Below are 18,176 nucleotides of genomic sequence, written 5' to 3'. Positions count from 1 at the left end.
CCTTGTATGGAGGCCACTAATTATGGAGAGAGGTTGAGTAGATTAGGATTATTTTCATTAGAAAGATGAAGGTTGAGGGGGGACCTGATTGAGGTTTACAAAACCATATGAGCTGTAGACAGGGCGGATGGCAAGAAGCTTTTTCCTAGAGTGGGGGATGCAATTTACTAGGGGTCATGAACTCAAGGAGAGACAGGAAAAGTTTTGGGGAGATGTGCATGGAAAGTTCTTTACGCAGAGGGTGGTGGGTGCCTGGAATGTGTTGCCAGTGGAGGTGGTAGAGGGAGGCATGATAGCATCATTTAAGACATATCTAGGTAAGGAAGCATGATCTTGTTATCAACAGTATCAAAAGACAAGTCAACTTGGCTAGTTCTTCAGATCAATCCACTTTTGAACTGGTATTCAACCTGATCCTATCAAAACAGAAAACATGCAGAAGATGGCTGCACTGTAAGACATAGGTGCCATCAACTTTTTAAACTCCATATATTCTGAATTTTGTAACCAAAATCATCCTCTTGGTCTTACCAGCAATGATACACCATATATGCAGCAGGAAAATCACCCACACATTTGTTAGTTTTTCTATTATCCAGTAAATGTCTACTTCAGTATTATAATCCCTCTGGGCTTTCACTTTAGAAACGGATGCATTCCAAAATGACCCTGGAGCATGTGTTTTACAGGGTGAACAGACTATTTGGTTCCAAAATCCTTAGAATTCTTCAGGCAAACTACTCCAACATAGAAAAGGAAACCCTTGCACTAGTCTTTAGAACACAATGATTCCTCACGCATCTATTTCACAATCATTTCATCCATTATAACAACCACAAAGCATTCAAAATGATCTGTCAAAAATCCCTTACAAATGCACCTCCATGACTATAATATCCAGTTACGAAGATCCAAGGAATGACTTTGAACTACTAATAGAAACCAGGCTGACTAATTCCTAATGCTCTTAGCTGACTTCCAAATCCCACTAAGAATGAAGAAATTCCTTTCGACCTGCAAGGGGATGTTATCGAATAGGACTTTAAAAAAATAGTATCCATAATCAGTATCATTCATTCTGGTCATAACAATTCGGAGCAAATTCAGTAAGCTACATCTGAGGATATCCAGGTGCAATCGTTTCAGATGATCATTATCAGTCAGTAGCCTGAACACATTCAGCAGGTCCCTTAGCAAGCATGTTCAGAGATGAACTTTGACTCTCCAGGAATGTTATCTTCAAAGGCAAATATGTGATTTTTTTCCACAAGCTGCTCATCAAGAGATATACATGATCATTTGTACTTCGGTCACGTAGGTGCAGATAAAGCCAAGAGATTGGCATGTGAATTCATCTATTGTCTTGCATCAGTTAAGACATGCATCAACTTGATTAAATCCATCAGCATCAACATTCTAGGTGAACCCACAAGTCCACGGGATATTCCTTCCAAGTCATGAAGCACTGATATTTTCCATGTCTAAAGACGTGACCACATTCTGGGAACTAGGTCAAAGAGAGGACTGCAGATGCTGGAGATTAGAGTCAAGATTGGAGTCGTGCTGGAAAAGCACAGCAGGTCAGGCAGCATCTGAGAAGCAGGAAGATCGACATTTCAGGCAGGAGCCCTTCATCAGGAATTATTCTGGGAACTGATTATTTCACCAAATTCTCTTCTGTGAGATAAATGACAGATACCACTCGTCCAACAGTTTTTAACACATTCACTTTATATCAGACAACTGTCACCAGCTTATGCAAGAAATTGAATGTTCAATGTATTACCTCTTACTTTCCCTGTCCCCAGTCAAACAAACAAACAAACTCACAGAATGCACTGTTAATACAATAAAATCCATGATCATTGCATGGAAAGAAAATTGCCAAGATTTTCAGATATCTATGTTAAATCGACATGCCACTCCTCTAGGCAATGGTTTACCTCTAGCAGCAACATTCTTAACTGGAGGACAGATGGATGTAGTTCTTCTGTTACACAATGCATTGTTAGAAAGGAAGGAGAAAGTGGTACACAAGTACGATCAGCATGCATACAGACTTCTGTCACAACCTGAGCCAGGCCAAAGCATCAGTGTATGAAATCTTTGCATGAATATATGGATTTGTGGAAAGTTGGTATAAGAAGTGTTTAACTCAGGTCATATGACAATGTCACAAATAATATGCATTGGAAATTTGAGACAACTTGTATTAGGCACCTCAAAACACTGGAGAAATTATACCTTCACTAGATCCACCAAATCTGTTGATAAGTAAAGCAGTCCCCCAGAGGTATCATCTCTCCAAGCCATTTTGCTGAGCATCACGCACTGAAATCTCAAAGTCAGCTTCATTTGACGTGTTTTCCATATGCCTGACACCACACTCCTGAAGCAACTGCTCTGCTGTGAAGGAAGAATCTCAGGAAACCAGTAGAAAGGTTTTGGTGATATCCTCAAAGCATTCCTGAGAGCATCCTTAAAGAGATCAAACACATCTGTCACTCCTAGGGAGACCCACCAAACTGGAGCAGGCTCATTCAGAAGGCACTAAACAATGGAAGTCATGATTTAGACTGAGGTATTTAAAGTTAGAGATCACACAATCACCTGATGAAGGAACAGCGCTCTGAAAGCTAGTGCTTCCAAACAATGAAAACGCTCTGTCAGAAGTGAGCTAAGGGAAAAATCAAGATGTTGACGTGAGTCCACAAAACCTTCAAGCTACCTACTTACCCAATCCTTCAAAGACCACCTATGTCTGTAGGGGCAGGAATACAGATCACACATTGGACTTATCAAGCATCTCAGAACCCAACAAACCAGTTAAGAAAGTTGCTGCTAGAGGTAAAAAAAATCAAGTCACCCACAATCCTAAGGAGCACCTAAGAGACATACAACAGCACCATCAGCAGGAAAGCAACATCATCACAACACCGCATTTTACTTTAAGAATATTGCATCTGTATAGCATCTTTCACATCGTTAGGGTACTTGATAAAGCTTCTATCAGATGTAGGATTTTAAAAAACATAGCTGCATTTTGAATGTGTCTGCCAACATCTATCCATGAGCATAAATGAAATAAATAACCAGTCTTATTGATGGAGTTGGTTGCACAGGTAGGGGAAGTGGTGATGATCATCGAGAAGAATGCCCCTGCTTGCCACTGAAAGGTATTTTTAATATTCACTTGAGAATTACAGATTATTTTGTAATTGAAAAATAGACCACCTGCCAATGCAGAGCCCCATCGATACTGCACTGTGGACAGGGATTACTGTACTTGTTCAATTCCCTGAAGTGTTGCTCAAGCCCTCAACCCACTGACTCAGAATTGAAATTGCTTTCCATGAAGTAAATTGTTTACTCATATTTGACTCTCCTTGTTCTTTTTTCCATATGAATAGTTTGCTGATTTTACTTCCTCAAAGTTTTCAGGAGTAATTTTCAGTGGAGATATTAACGAATCAACCCATTCAGAGATGTAATTATACATCACTGGAGTAGGTGAGACCTGAACCCAAACCCAGGCCTCCTGGTCCGTGATAGGGACACCACCAAAATTTGGTGTGGCATTCATCCACAGATTCAATCAATAAGCACACATTGACCTGGACCCAATATACCAACCGCTGCAATGGACAGCTGGAACTGACAACTGGAAGCAGCAGACACAAATCACTACAAATACTGGAGGAAACATCACAGAAGCGCTTCACAGGAGGCTCCCAAGCACTGAGGATGTCACCTAGACAGGGGACAAAACGTCTGCAACACAAATTCCCAGCTCGGCAAACAGAACCACAACAGGGACACTACCAGTTCAGGCTGAAGTTATGTTCTCACAAGCTGTTCAGAGATATCATCGCGCAATCTTGGAGCTGATGTGAATTGAACCTAGGCCTCCTGGTTCAGTGGGAGGGATACTAGTGTTGCACAAAAGCCACCATAAAAATCAATCCATTCAGAAAGGTTATGACAGATAAGCAGAGGGGACGGGAACCTTCTTGCTCAGAGATCGGGACAGTACCACTGCACAACCTGAAGCGTTTACGTTGGGGCACAGGCACTACTGGGATTTGAACTCAGAATTGCCCCTTTTTAACCAAGCAGATACTTTAACCAACTGAGCCACACCAGTCCCAGCTCAGAGTGAGGAGATATTTTCCAATCAATCTGTCCAGATGGGACTTAAATTCAAGCCCCCAATTCAGAGGTAGGGATACTATCACTGCTCCATAAGAATTCAAGTTCAGTGACCTTTATAAATTAAAATAAATGTTGTTTCTGAACCTTGTTAATCAATTGCGCCAGGTAGACTAGATGTTTCCAGGGTTCTGAAGCTCAGTAAGTCAGACTCAACATTGACCACCAAACATCCAGTAAATTGTGAAGTGGTTGCTCCCCATTGTTGAGCTCCACTATTTGATATATGAACATTGCGGAAAGTCTTTGTTCCAAAGTTTAACCTCTCCTGATTCCAATTAGTAAAATGCACCCTGTTGACCACCAATACAGCAGTTGATAAGTGTAGTGCTGGAAAGGCACAGCAGGTCAAGCAGCATCTGTGGAGAGAAGTCAGAGATAATGTTTCAAGTGAAGTGACCCTGCCTCAGAACTCAAAATTGTCAGTCTTATCACAATGACGTTTATTTAATGAAGGAAATGAAAGTGTCAAACTGGGGTTGAAGATGTTCTGAAGGTAGACTTGCTTCACTTTTGACTGAAGTAAAGAATGCTTTCTTTAACATCCAGAACATACTGAGAGCGTTTCAACCTATCGCAGGCTGTGAATGGTTAAAAATAAAAATTGTGAAGTGCATTTAAACAGTGTCTGAAAAAATATACACTCTCAACGCAGCAAAGTTTAGAAACTTTCCGCTAACCACTTCTGTGATTTGCAGCAAAATAAGAACTAAGTCTTCAAATCCACTGGCAAATGGCAGTTTTCCAAATAAAACAGGAAAGCTTTTCTAAGCGTTGTGGATTGTTATCGGCGGGGAGACATTACATTACAGGCGAATAACACCTTGCCTGTAAACCTGTAACGTAACAAAAAAGATCTCCTATTTACTGCCGTGTCATATAGAAAATTACATCAGGACACACCCTAGAATAATGAGAAGTGCAAAACTGAAACCCAGCCAATAGATTGTCCGCGAGCGACCGGAGACACTTCAGTTCTCAATAGTTTCTGGGGCTTGGAAGTTGTAGCTGCCGAATTCGCCGGTGAGTATTCTTCTGAATACACTTTCTGCTGTCTACTTTTGAGATCTCTTTATCCAAATCAGACCTGGAACAAGATAGAAAGAACTAGCCTGTCTTTTGAGAATGGTCTTTGTCTGAGCTAACGTTGTAAACTGTTTTAAATTCGTATCTTCACATGACAAAGTTATAGAAACAGTTCAGGGAAGATCCGGTCTCAATCTTTGATCAGCATTTTAAACAGTCTCCAGTCTGAGAGCCCCCCCCCCCCCCCCCGGTGCGGGGAAACGAGGGTGAACTCTGGGCACTGGTATGTTTACTTACATTTAATCTGAAGAATCTCCAGAGTAGAAAGAAAGGTGTATATCACTTGGGGGATTTAGGTCTTTCCTTGTCGAAACGTTCAGTTAAGGGATGTTGCGTTTTAATTAAAACAGGCACAGTCAATCAGCGCACCTGAAATACTGCTGAATTGTTTCCGAAGAATACGCCAATTACATTTAATCAGATTCACTCCAACAATAAATCTGGCAGTCTGATTTATGTACGTTAATCCGCACTTTATGGGAACTGTCTTGTGATTTGAAGTTGTGCCTGTCAATGATTAAGGAGCATAAAACTCCTGCTTACCCTCTTTCTATGTTTCTAAAGCTTGCTGTTGTTTACATTTTGTGCCTATAAGTCATTGAAATGTATTTTAAGGGTTTCCCCAAACAGAAAGTCCACCAGTTTAAATCATTACTTTTAAAAATGTTTGACGGTCAAATGACGATAGGCTGCTGCGCCATTATTTATTGTTTAATTGTATTTTATTTTGGAAATATAAAATACTCAGAGGAAGGTCTCCAGCCCGAAATCTGAATCCTTCAGATGTTAGTATGCGAGTACAATTTTACAAGTTGCTTTGAATCAACTAAAATGTACCCAGATGCTTGGCACTGTACCTTTAATTGATGAAAGGCACTGAGTTAAGCTTTTCTGAGGGGATTTTGTCTCTCCCTCTCTTTTTACAGTTCCAGATCGCATGCCATCAAGGCTGAAAAACAATTTGTCTCCCAGAACCTCTGGCAATCTTAATTTAAAGCTGGCTGATGCATATGTTGTCCCTTCCTCTGAATCAACAATGAGTTGAAAGGCTGTAGTTCAGATTTGGCCAAGGAGAGAGAGCTGTGTTGAACATAATTTGCATTTGTTGGATTGAGGGATTTAACACAGCTGTTGGTTTTCGCAATAGTGCTCAATAATCATCCCTCTGTTGGCAATTAAAACTCTTGCTGAACTGTTGCTAATATGTGGATGAATCTCCCTTTCTCTCTCTCTCCCTATCGACTTTTAGGCCTTCATTAAAGTTAGTTTATTTCAATATTAATTTCCCTACCTAACATTGCTGAACACCGTCAATGCCTCCACAAGTCTTTAACAGCTTTATATCTGGGAAAGGGTGCTGGTTGTTAAACCATATTAAATATAACATTTCAGGAAGTACGCATCGTTAGTCACTTCACACAGCTACCACTTCATATTGTAGGGCATTATGTAGCATAATTCCTGTTTCAGTCCCACGAGCTCTCTATGTCATCCTTCCACAATTGCAGCAGTTGCCCATTGACCTGCAGTGAGGGTGAAATTGGTTAGAATCTGTAAAAGGTCAGCTAAGCTGGAAATGATCTGGAGATGTTGGTGTGGACTCGGGTGGACAAAATCAGAAGTCGCACTACACCAGGTTAGAGTGCAACAGGTTTATTGAAAATCACAAGCTTTAGGAGGTCACTTCACCTGACAAAGGAACAGTGCCCCAAAAGATTGTGATGTTAAATAAATCTGTAAACTGATATTGTGAGACTTCTGACTAAGCTAGAAAGCAATGGCTTCAAGGTTAACTTCAGGAACTTCACCAGCACATTGCTGAGAGAACGCTTTGCTGACGAATCTTATAGTTCTTTGGCTAAGTCCAGAAAAATATCCATCTTCTCAAATGAATGTAAATGACTCCATTTCAAAGAGAGCTGTCCCACAGTGTTCTGGCCAATATTTGTACCTCACCCATAATGGATAACACAGATTGTCTTCCCATTACTGGCCACCCTTTTGTCTGTAGAACTTTGCTGTCTGCAAGTTGGATGTTGCATTTCCTACCTTAAAAATATGACAGTATTTCAAAGTACGTAAGTGGCAGTAAGTACTCAAAACTTACTGAGTTTTTGAAGTTAAAAATCACACAACACCAGGTTATAGTACAAAAGGTTTATTTGGAAGTGTTAGCTTTTGGAGCAGTGCTCCTTCTTCAGGTAGCTGTGAAACAGGATCATAAGACGCAGAATTTATAGCAAAAGATCAGTGTCATGCCTGCCACTGATACGATATATCAAAGCTTTTTACTATCAATTGAGCATTTTTGAAACAGCATACAGCAATCTGACATAAAGACCAATGTGATAGTGACCAGATTATGTGTTTCAGTGTTGATGGAACGATAATTATTGGTCAGAAAATGTTCTTCCAAACAGTTCCTACAATCTTTTGTCTCCATCTATAAGAATCAATAAAGCTACAAAGGTAAATGTCATAAAGAAGCAAGGTTTCCCCCCAACCCGGTCAAATCCAGAATTTTCACCATTAGTCTAACCAACATTTGGATAGCAGGCAAAATGCATTGGCATCAACATGGCAGCCCAATTTAAATGGCAAGGCCTGCATTAGAATCTGAATCAGAGAAAATTAGCCCTGTAAGTGAGGAAGCTGGTGAGTAAGGCCGTAACTCATGTCTTGTCATATAGTGCTGCACCCCAGAGCTTCAGTGTACAGCAGTGTATCATCACCACTCATCCTCAGTACGATAGTTTAGATTAGATTAGATTAGATTACTTACAGTGCGGAAACAGGCCCTTCGGCCCAACAAGTCCACACCGCCCCGCCGAAGCGTAACCCACCCATACCCCTACATCTACATCTACCCCTTACCTAACACTACGGAGTTGTTTGGTAAGTGTTAAAGGCACACAGCCAATAGCTATATGCTCTCAGCATTCCAATCGCCACCCAATAGGATTATTGACCTTTACAAGACCTGGCCATCCCTGTTTACATATATCACCAAAACACAAAATAATTTGTTTTAGGAACATCTAAACAAGATCAGTCCATTCAGCTCATCAGTCCTGTACTGCCGTTCAATTAGAACATGGCTTGTCTGTATCTTATCAGCATCTTCCCATGTCAGTTTTGTAACTCCTTGTCAGATGGCCAAAAAGAAAGCTTGCAGTTTCTGTTTTGAAATTTTGAATTGATCAAAACTTTTACATGCCCAAATCAGGAAAAAGCCCCACATTCCATTACCTGTGCGAACATGCTCTGACTTTAACACTGTGTCCCTGATGCCCAACTCTCACACCAGAAGGAATAAATTTTCTCTATGTGACCCTTGTAACTTTTTAATCTTCATATAGATTATACCAATTGCATCACCACTTAATCTTCTATATTCAGGAAATATAAATTTAACAAGTTGGCCTTGTAATTTAATGCTTTTTTATCCAATATATCATTCTGCAGTGCTTAGAATGGATTGATTTGATTAGATCAGATTAGATTAGATTAGATTAGATTACTTACAGTGTAGAAACAGGCCCTTCGGCCCAACAAGTCCACACCAACCCTCCGAAGAGCAACCCACCCAGACCCATTCCCCTACATCTAACACTATGGGCAATTTAGCATGGCCAATTCACCTAACCTGCACATCTTTGGACTGTGGGAGGAAACTGGAGCACCTGGAGAAAACCCACGCAGACTCAGGGAGAATGTGCAAACTCCATACAGATTGTATTGCTCCAATGGATAAACCAATACTTTTTATAACTCGCATAAATTTTATCACTTTTTCAATCCAGTTTCAATGTTCTTTTCTTTTATCATTGTCCACTAATCCTTAATGGTTTTAGCACTTGGATTTATTAGATTACATTACTTACAGTGTAGAAACAGGCCCTTCGGTCCAACAAGTCCACACCGCCCCGCCGAAGCACAACCCACCCATACCCCTACATCTACCCCTTACCTAACACTACGGGCAATTTAGCATGGCCAATTCACCTGACCTGCACATCTTTGGAGTGTGGGAGGAAACCGGAGCACCCGGAGGAAACCCACGCAGACACAGGGAGAATGTGCAAACTCCACACAGAGAGTGGCCTGAGGCGGGAATTGAACCCGGGTCTCTGGCGCTGTGAGGCAGCAGTGCTAACCACTGTGCCACTGTGCTGCCCACAATGTTCCTCTTTTCCATACTTACATTTTTTTCATCATTTAGAAAATAGCCTAGTCTACTTTTGTGAATCTAAAATGGATGCCCACACGCTTTCCCACATTGAATTCCATCTGCCATCATTTTGCCTATTTTCTTAATCTAGTCAGGTTATTTTGCATCTTTGTGCTCCCACCATCATTACTTATTGAGCCTTCTAAATTGGTGTCACCAGCAAATTTGGACATATTTCTTCTGCCCTTTTGTAATATTTTGGGCTATGACAGAATTTTTCCCTTTCTAAACGTGATGTCAGAATGAGGAAGGAACTTCTACATTCCCAAGCTGGGTCAACAAAAAGTTAGCATTGAGGTTTTGGAGATCTTGTTCAAAGCCAAGCAGTTGTTAAGCTTGCTACTAACATTTCACAGTCTCCTTTTCATCACCTGTCTTCGCTAATCTTCCTGACTATCCTTTTTCCCGGTGGCATTATCCTTTACCGCACTGACCTTGTTCTTATCATTATGAAATGTGCAAATGTTTGTTGCAGTTACTTCCCACTGATTAAAGTTCAAGTAGCACCTATTTACCAGGAAATATATAATTTTAAAATCAAATCCCAAACTTTTAAAAATCCATTATCAGTTTTCACTTATTATGTGGGAGTGATGTACTAAAATATGATGTTATTAAAACTCGTGTAAATCTGCAATATTTTTGATAATGCTAAGGACTCTTACCGAATTATTTCACTTTTTATTTCATTATTATAAAGTTTTAAATCATATCATTGTTTAATTGGCTTTCCTCACTAAAAACAATTCCACCTTCATAAATCTATGCTTAAGGTCTTGATTTTTAAATCCAGGATCAACCGTTGTCTTTCGTCTCTATATATTTCTTAGACCCTCAAAACTTTTTTCAAAAACACAACTAAAGCTAGTGTTTATAGATTTCCTTTTACCTATTGTTTACTCTATGGATGCCATTATTCTCAACAGTTTTTCAATAGCTGTTGGATAATACAGCTTTTGCTGCATCATCACATTTTCCATGGCCCTCTAGAAAAGATTCCTCATGCTTTGGGTTGATCTTAGAACACAGTTTCAGGGTGAAGCAACTGTCTGAAGGAAATGTGAACCCAACTCGCCCAGCAAAGTTTGAACCTAACTCATCCAGGAACAGTTGCCTGTTAATGTATTGCTAGCTGTTACATGTCATTGATACCAGTGAAATATGAATATAGGCAGACAATCTAATTATGTTTTTACCTGACATAACTTCAACTAAAATTGTCTCTTCGAGGGTTTGGCTTTCCCTGTACCATCCATTCTGTTCGTCAATATTAATATCACTCATCAGTTAAACAGATGAAACATGAAAAGCAGTTGTTCAGTTTTTTTTGCTGTTCTTTTTATTTTAGTTTGACAAGTAAATACACTCCAGGTGCAATGGACTGGGGAACTCTGCAAGGTGTGCTCAGTGGAGTGAACAAATATTCAACCGGATTTGGACGGATCTGGCTCTCTGTAGTATTCATCTTTCGAGTACTGGTCTATGTGGTGGCAGCAGAAAGTGTGTGGGGAGATGAGCAGAGTGACTTTGATTGCAATACCCAGCAACCTGGCTGTCCAAACACTTGCTATGACCATTTCTTCCCCATTTCCCATATTCGGTTATGGGCTCTGCAACTAATCTCCATCACCACACCTTCCCTGATGGTTGTCCTTCATGTGGCCTATCGAAAAGAGAGGGAGCGGAAGCACAGATTGAAGTATGGCGAGAATTGTTCCCAATTGTACAAAAATACAGGGAAGAAACATGGTGGGCTCTGGTGGACCTATTTGATCAGTCTAGTATTTAAAACTGGTTTCGAAATCGCTTTCTTATATATACTCCATCGAATTTATGATCGTTTTCATTTACCTCGTCTTGTCAAGTGTTCCATGTTCCCTTGTCCGAATATAGTTGATTGTTATATTGCCAAACCAACGGAGAAAAGGATCTTCACATACTTCATGGTTGGAGGATCAGCTCTTTGTACCGTCCTTAACATTTCTGAAATACTATACCTACTCTTCAAACGATGTTTTCGATGTTGCAAAAGGAAAAATGAAAGGGAAGAAGACACCGTGGCAAAGCCAAGAGGAACACCTCTTCATAAAGATACTGTCGAGAATGGAATTAGTCTGGAGGAATACATCCACAAGGCCTAACAAGCACTGTTGTCAATCAGTATCAACATCTTTTTCAATGATATGTTTTGGAAAAGCTTAACATGAACAAAATGTTCTTCTTTTTACCAGAAGAGATACAATGCTTATAAACAAATAAGACTCAGTGAGCAAGTATTGCAAAAGCCATCTATATCAGACTGGCTAAGAACATTCATACCAAATTCAATTTGATTCGTACCTTTCTATGTCTGTTTGAATTTTATTTTCACTGTAACCTTGTATTATGAGCAAGTTCAACACGTTGCTTCAACACCGTATTTGAGGCTAGTCTTTGAATTAACTCTAAGGTTATCAATCCACATCCTTACGATGACAAGTTACCAATGGAAAGTGGAAGCATTGTTCGAGCTTGTATTTTCATTGGACGAGCAGATGCATAGCTTATGGAACGTTACCATTGAATAAGCAACAGCATGAATAGAGCTTACTCATCAAGGGACAGTTCAGGATTTGGAGAAAATTAATGCATCAATAGAGTAAAAGGGACATGAGCAGAGCATAGGCAAGCAAGTGAAGAGCAGAAAGCACATAACCACGACAGGTTTGACATACTCGGACACGAAGAACAATTGCAGCAGGAGATCTTGAACTATCAGAAGGAAAGCGAGAAGTATTGTGGCGAATTATGCGATATTTGAAATAATAGACAATTACATCATGAACTGTACAATATGCCAATACAGAGAATCACAGAAAATCTCCTAATTAAAATGCACTGTATAAATCAATGAACCTTATTGTAAGTGCAGCAAATTTCACAAAAGTGTTTCCAAAAAAGATCTCCAAAATTATAAGTATTGGGAACAGAACTTGATTCATACAGTCACCATTGAACATGCCTCAGATTTTCAGCTCAGCAATCTAAACTGAGTAGTTCAGTGCTGAAACATTGCTGTATTGTTGGAAGCGCCACTTTTCTGATGAGGTGTTAAGTCAAGGTCTTGACGCCCCTTCAGGTGGATGTAAAGGATTTTAGTGTCCCATTTTAAAGAAGAGCTGGGTAGATAATTCTGGTCAGTAATAATTCCTGGTGAGCAACTATGTTAAAAGAGTGTTGTTTGTGGGATCTTTCAGTGCACAATTCAACTCACGTTTTCTACATTACAAGTGAATACAGGCACAAGACAAATCAAAACATTTCTTTCTTCTTGAGATTTGAGTCGGGTGACTGAATACTCAAGCTTTAGAAATAAGGATGCTGCAGTTGTCAACAGTTTGGAAATATTTGTGGTAATATATCAAGAGGCAGAGAAAGAGGAACATTGCCATGGTCCTCCCAGACCACAGGGCTGCTCTCTTATTAGAGAGAGATGACGGGAATGTGGTTATATGAGTGATGAAAGAAGTGTCTGGTATGTAGATCATGTGGTTCTGACAAGCACATGGAGCACAGAAAGTAGAGAATGGAAAAATACATCACTGCCAGATTAGCATTCAATTCTTATTTATTGGAGAGCTCCGTATGCATTGTCAGTGATGACACTCAGTGCAATCAGGTCTGTCTTCCCCCTCAACTATCATTATTAAGATTAAGAGAATGGCACAATACATACATATGGATACCGATTAAATAATTAACAGCGCCAGTTATAACAAAAACAATTTTAATTGTACTGCGTATGAAACAAAACCTTTGGCACAAATTGCCACACTGCCTGCAGACAGAAGGCAGTGCAATTTTAATCAAATAATAATCAACGCTATATATAGTGTTATTTCTTTTACTTTTATATATTTGTTTACAAAATGTGTTCATATCACTGGTAAAGCCAGGATGTATTCCCCAGCATTCAACTGTGTGGCTTGCTTAGCTATTTCATTAGGAGTAAGTGAGGATTGCAGTTACAGGAGATCAGAGTCGAAGAATGTGGTGCTGGAAAAGCAAAGCTGGTCACACAGCATCCAAGGAGCAGGGTAATCGAAGTTTCAAGCACAAACACGTCATCAAGAATTCCTGATGAAGGTCTTAAGTTCAAAATGTCAATTGTCCTGCTCCTCAGATGCTACCTGACCGGCTGTGCTTTTCCAGCACCACACTCTTTTGACTTAGCTAGTTCATTACTTCGCATTGCAATAAGTCTGGAGTACCATACAGACATCTTTCTTCAAGATAAAGAAGCTTTGCCTGAAGTTTGGACGTTAGCAAACTAAAGGGGTTTTTGCTTGGTCACTATTATTCAAAAGAGTTTTTTAATTCCAACTTTTTTTTAAAAATCTGAAATATAAATACACCAGATGCCACAGTGTGATTTGAAATCATGTCATTCAATCATTAGTCATGGCTTCTTTTATTACTACCTCAATAACCATAGGGCTACCATTCCCTCACCACTAGATTTAGTTGAAAGTTTTCCCATAATAAACCATATCAATAGGGTACATCATTATTCTTGATACAGATAGTTACAGATTTAAATGACTTGTATTGTTATAATTTCCTCAAATTTCTGCAGTGGTCCTCAAGACATTCACTGAAAAGGGGGAGTGACTTGTTGACATGGTATGATCTATTGAAACCAAAACAAGATTGAGCATTCAGAATTAATCTAACTGTTCTTTGTTATCGTTTACAACATTGCAGAGAACTGCTGGAGGACTCAGAATCTGTAAACAACTCAATCACTGTTCAGGCTTGCGAGATGGTGGCATTTCAAATGATTTCTGTTATAAACTCAGTTGTAAATGGAAGCCCCAGTTAAAATAACACGTGATTTGACAACTAGGCATGTGCTGATTTCCCCAACTGATACCATTTTATATTAAAATTTATTGAATTTTCTGCACTAATCATGGATTGCAGATATTAAATATGGCTAAGATTGCGCACAAGAGAGAATCTCATATTATTTATTTACAATAAGATTTCAGTACAAGCTCTGTCAAATTGGACTTGGCCTGTTATTCTGGCTGTACACACTGCAATCCATACCTACGTTATCAAGATGGAGCCAATAGAGCATATCTCTGCAAAATAACCCATTGTTCTCTTATCAATAGAGTCCCAAAACCTTAAATATGTAAGAGACATTGTCTATGTCACTCTTTACCCATTATTATAACCACTGTAAGGAATTTAATTATCCTTCAGCACTGAGATTTTGTTTAACTTAGATATCCAGTGCCAAAATTCAGAATCATTTATTACTGTAAATCCAAATCATCATTCTTTAGTTCCATCCTTTCAGAACCACAGCCACACAGTGAAGCTCACTGACATTAGGGACATCACACCATTTACACTCCATACCATGAACATACTATGTAATAATAAGGTAATGAAGAATAATTTTATGAAATAAATTGCCACCCCTAATTGGTAGTTGCCCATAAGAGAAAGCTGAATGTTTGAATTTGAAAGGGCAATGATGTCATTATCTATTATTAGATCGTATCTAGCAATGAAAAACTCAAACTGTGACTGGAAGTGCCCATTCAAACTTTGTGTCAAAAGAAGGAAATAGCTCTGGAGTCTGAATTTCAGATTCTCAAAAAGTATATATTTTTTTCTATCTTTGTTACATATTTAGTACATCTGATATATTATTACTGCTGTCTACGTTTTCTAAATAAATAGCTTTAAATATATGGAGTCACAAACTGAATTTGTTTTGTTTTGTTCGGCAAACCTAACACCATGTTTAAGATTTTCCAACCAACTGCTGAGATTTCAGCACGTGTAGAATTGTTTTCTCAATCTCTACGCAAGTTTTTTTTTGGTGTAGAACGAACCCTAATTAAATCCGGTTAAAAACAAGGGCTGCAAATGCTGGAAACCAGATTCTAGATTAAAGTGGTGCTGGAAAAGCACAGCAGTTCAGCCAGCATCCAAGGAGCAGGAAAATCGATGTTTCGGGCAAAAGCCCTTCATCAGGAATAGAGGCAGAGAGCCTGAAGGGTGGAGAGATAAATGGGGGGTGGGGAGAAAGTAGCACAGAGTACAATAGGTGAATGGGGGTAGGGATGGAGGTGATAAGTCAGAGAGGTGGGTGGAGTGGATAGGTGGAAAGGAAGATAGGCAGGTAGGACAAGTCATGGGGACAGTGCTGAGCTGGAAGTTTGGAACTCGGGTGAGGTGGGGGAAGGGGAAATGAGGAAACTGGTGAAATCCACATTGATGCCCTGAGGTTGAAGTGTTCCGAGGCGGAAGATGAGGCGTTCTTCCTCCAGGCGTCTGGTGGTGAGGGAGCGGCGGTGAAGGAGGCCCAGGACCTCCATGTCCTCGCTTGCGTGGAAGAGGGAGTTGAAGTGTTGGGCCACAGGGCGGTGTGGTTGATTGGTGCTGGTGTCCCAGAGATGTTCCCTAAAGTGCTCTGCTAGGAAGCGTCCAGTCTCCCCAGTGTAGGGGAGACCGCATCGGGAGCAATGGATACAATAAATAATATTGGTGGATATGCAGGTGAAACTTTGATGGATGTGGAAGGCTCTTTTGGGGCCTTGGATGGAGGTGACGGAGAAGGTGTGGGCACAGGTTTTGCAATTCCTGCGGTGGCAGGGGAAGGTGCCAGGACAGGAGAGTGGGTTGTTGGGGGGGCATGGACCTGACCAGGTAGTCATGGAGAGAATGGTCTTCACGGAAGGCAGAAAGGGGCGGGGAGGGAAATATATCCCTGGTGGTGGGAGCTGTTTGGAGGTGGCGGAAATGTCGTCGGATGATTTGGCTTATGCAAAGGTTAAAAATGTGTTGCTGGAAAAGCGCAGCAAGTCAGGTAGCATCAAAGGAGAAGGAGAATCGACGTTTCGGGCATAAGCCCTTCTTCAGGAATGAGGAGGGTGTGCAAAGCAGGCTAAGATAAAAGGTAGGGAGGAGGGACTTGGGGGAGGGGCGTTGGAAATGCGACAGGTGGAAGGAGGTTAAGGTGAGGGTGATAGGCCGGAGAGGGGGTGGGGACGGAGAGGTCGGGAAGAAGATTGCAGGTCAAGAAGGCGGTGCTGAGTCCAAGGATTGGGACTGAGAAAAGGTGGGGGGAGGGGAAATGAGGAAGCTGGAGAAATCTGTATTCATCCTCTGTGGTTGGAGGGTTCCTAGGCGGAAGATGAGTCGTTCTTCCTCCAGGTGTTGTGTTGCCATGGTCTGGTGATGGAGGAGGCCAAGGACCTGCATGTCCTTGGCGGAGTGGGAGGGGGAATTAAAGTGTTCAGCCACGGGGTGGTTGGGTTGGTTGGTCCGGGTGTCCCAGAGGTGTTCTCTGAAACATTCTGCAAGTAGGCGGCCTGTCTCCCCAATGTATAGGAGGCCACATCGGGTGCAGCGGATGCAGTAAATGATGTGTGTGGAGGTGCAGGTGAATTTCTGATGGATATTGAAGGATCCCTTGGGGCCTTGGAGGGAAGTGAGGGGGGAGGTGTGGGCGCAAGTTTTGCATTTTTTGCGGTTGCAGGGGAAGGTGCCGAGAGTGGAGGTTGGGTTGGTGGGGGGTGTGGATCTGACAAGGGAGTCGCAGAGGGAGTGGTCTTTCTGGAACGCTGATAGGGGTGGAGAGGGAAACATATCCTTGGTGATGAAGTCCGTTTGGAGGTGGCGGAAATGACGAAGGATAATCCGATGTATCTTGAGGTTGGTGGGGTGGTAGGTGAGGAATGGTGGGGTTCTGTCCTGGTGGCGATTGGAGGGGCGTGGTTCAAGGGCGGAGGAGTGGGAAGTGGAGGAGATGCAGTGGAGAGCATCATCAACCACGTCTGAGGGGAAATTGCAGTCTTTGAAGAAGGAGGCCATCTGGGTTGTTTGTTATTGGAATTGGTTCTCCTGGGAGCAGATGCGGCGAAGGCGAAGGAATTGGGAATATGTGATGGCGTTTTTACAGGGGGCAGGGTGGGAAGAGGTGTAATCTAGGTAGCTGTGGGAGTCAGTCGGTTTATAGTATATGTCCGTGTTGAGTCGGTCAAAGGTTGACAGGGTGGAAGGTGAGCACCACGGGGGTTCTGTCCTTGTTACGGTTGGAGGGGTGGGGTATGAGGGCAGAGATGCGGGATATGGATGAGATGTGTTGGAGGGCATCTTTGACTACGTGAGAAGAGAAATTGCAGTCACTAAAGAAGGAGGCCATCTGGTGTGTTCTGTGGTGGAACTGATCCTCCTTGGAGCAGATACGGCAGAGGCGGAAGATTTGGGAATATGGATGACATTTTTGCAGGAGGTAGGGTGGGAAGAGGTGTAATCCAGGTAGCTGTGGGAGTCGGTGGGTTTATAAAAAGTGTCGGTGTCAAGTCGGTCGTCATTAATGGAGAAGGAGAGGTCCAGGAAGGGGAGGGAGGTGTCAGAGATAGTCCAGGTAAATTTAAGGTCAGGGTGGAATGTGTTGGTGAATTGCTCAACCTCCTCACGGAAGCACGAGGTGGCGCCAATGCAGTCATCAATGTAGCGGAGGAAGAGGTGGGGAGTGGTGCCGGTGTAACTACAGAAGATGGACTGTTCTACGTAGCTGTCAAAGAGACAGGCATAGCTGAGGCCCATACGAGTGCGTCTGGAGGAAGTTGGAGGATTCGAAGTA

General features: G+C 41.4%; 1 protein-coding gene across 1 annotated transcript; it reads left to right on the top strand.

The window, feature by feature from the left end:
• Positions 1 to 4,989: 4,989 nt before the first annotated feature.
• Positions 4,990 to 15,273, top strand: LOC140453644 (gap junction beta-3 protein-like). The gene is made up of 2 exons (XM_072548524.1): positions 4,990 to 5,232; positions 10,875 to 15,273. The coding sequence occupies exon 2, from the start codon at positions 10,903 to 10,905 to the stop codon at positions 11,665 to 11,667; it is 765 nt and encodes a 254-aa protein (XP_072404625.1). The 5' UTR covers positions 4,990 to 5,232; positions 10,875 to 10,902; the 3' UTR covers positions 11,668 to 15,273.
• The last annotated feature ends 2,903 nt before the right edge of the window (positions 15,274 to 18,176 follow it).

This window comes from Chiloscyllium punctatum, chromosome 27 (assembly GCF_047496795.1).
Source record: "Chiloscyllium punctatum isolate Juve2018m chromosome 27, sChiPun1.3, whole genome shotgun sequence".
NCBI classification, from domain to species: Eukaryota; Metazoa; Chordata; class Chondrichthyes; order Orectolobiformes; family Hemiscylliidae; genus Chiloscyllium; species Chiloscyllium punctatum.
The sequence above is the reverse complement of the archived record's forward strand: the minus strand, read 5'-3'. Positions and strand labels throughout refer to the sequence as shown.

What these genes read in the sequence shown, in the direction of transcription:
- LOC140453644 (XM_072548524.1), top strand. Translation starts at nt 10,903, where the DNA reads ATGGACTGGGGAACTCTGCAAGGTGTGCTCAGTGGAGTGAACAAATAT.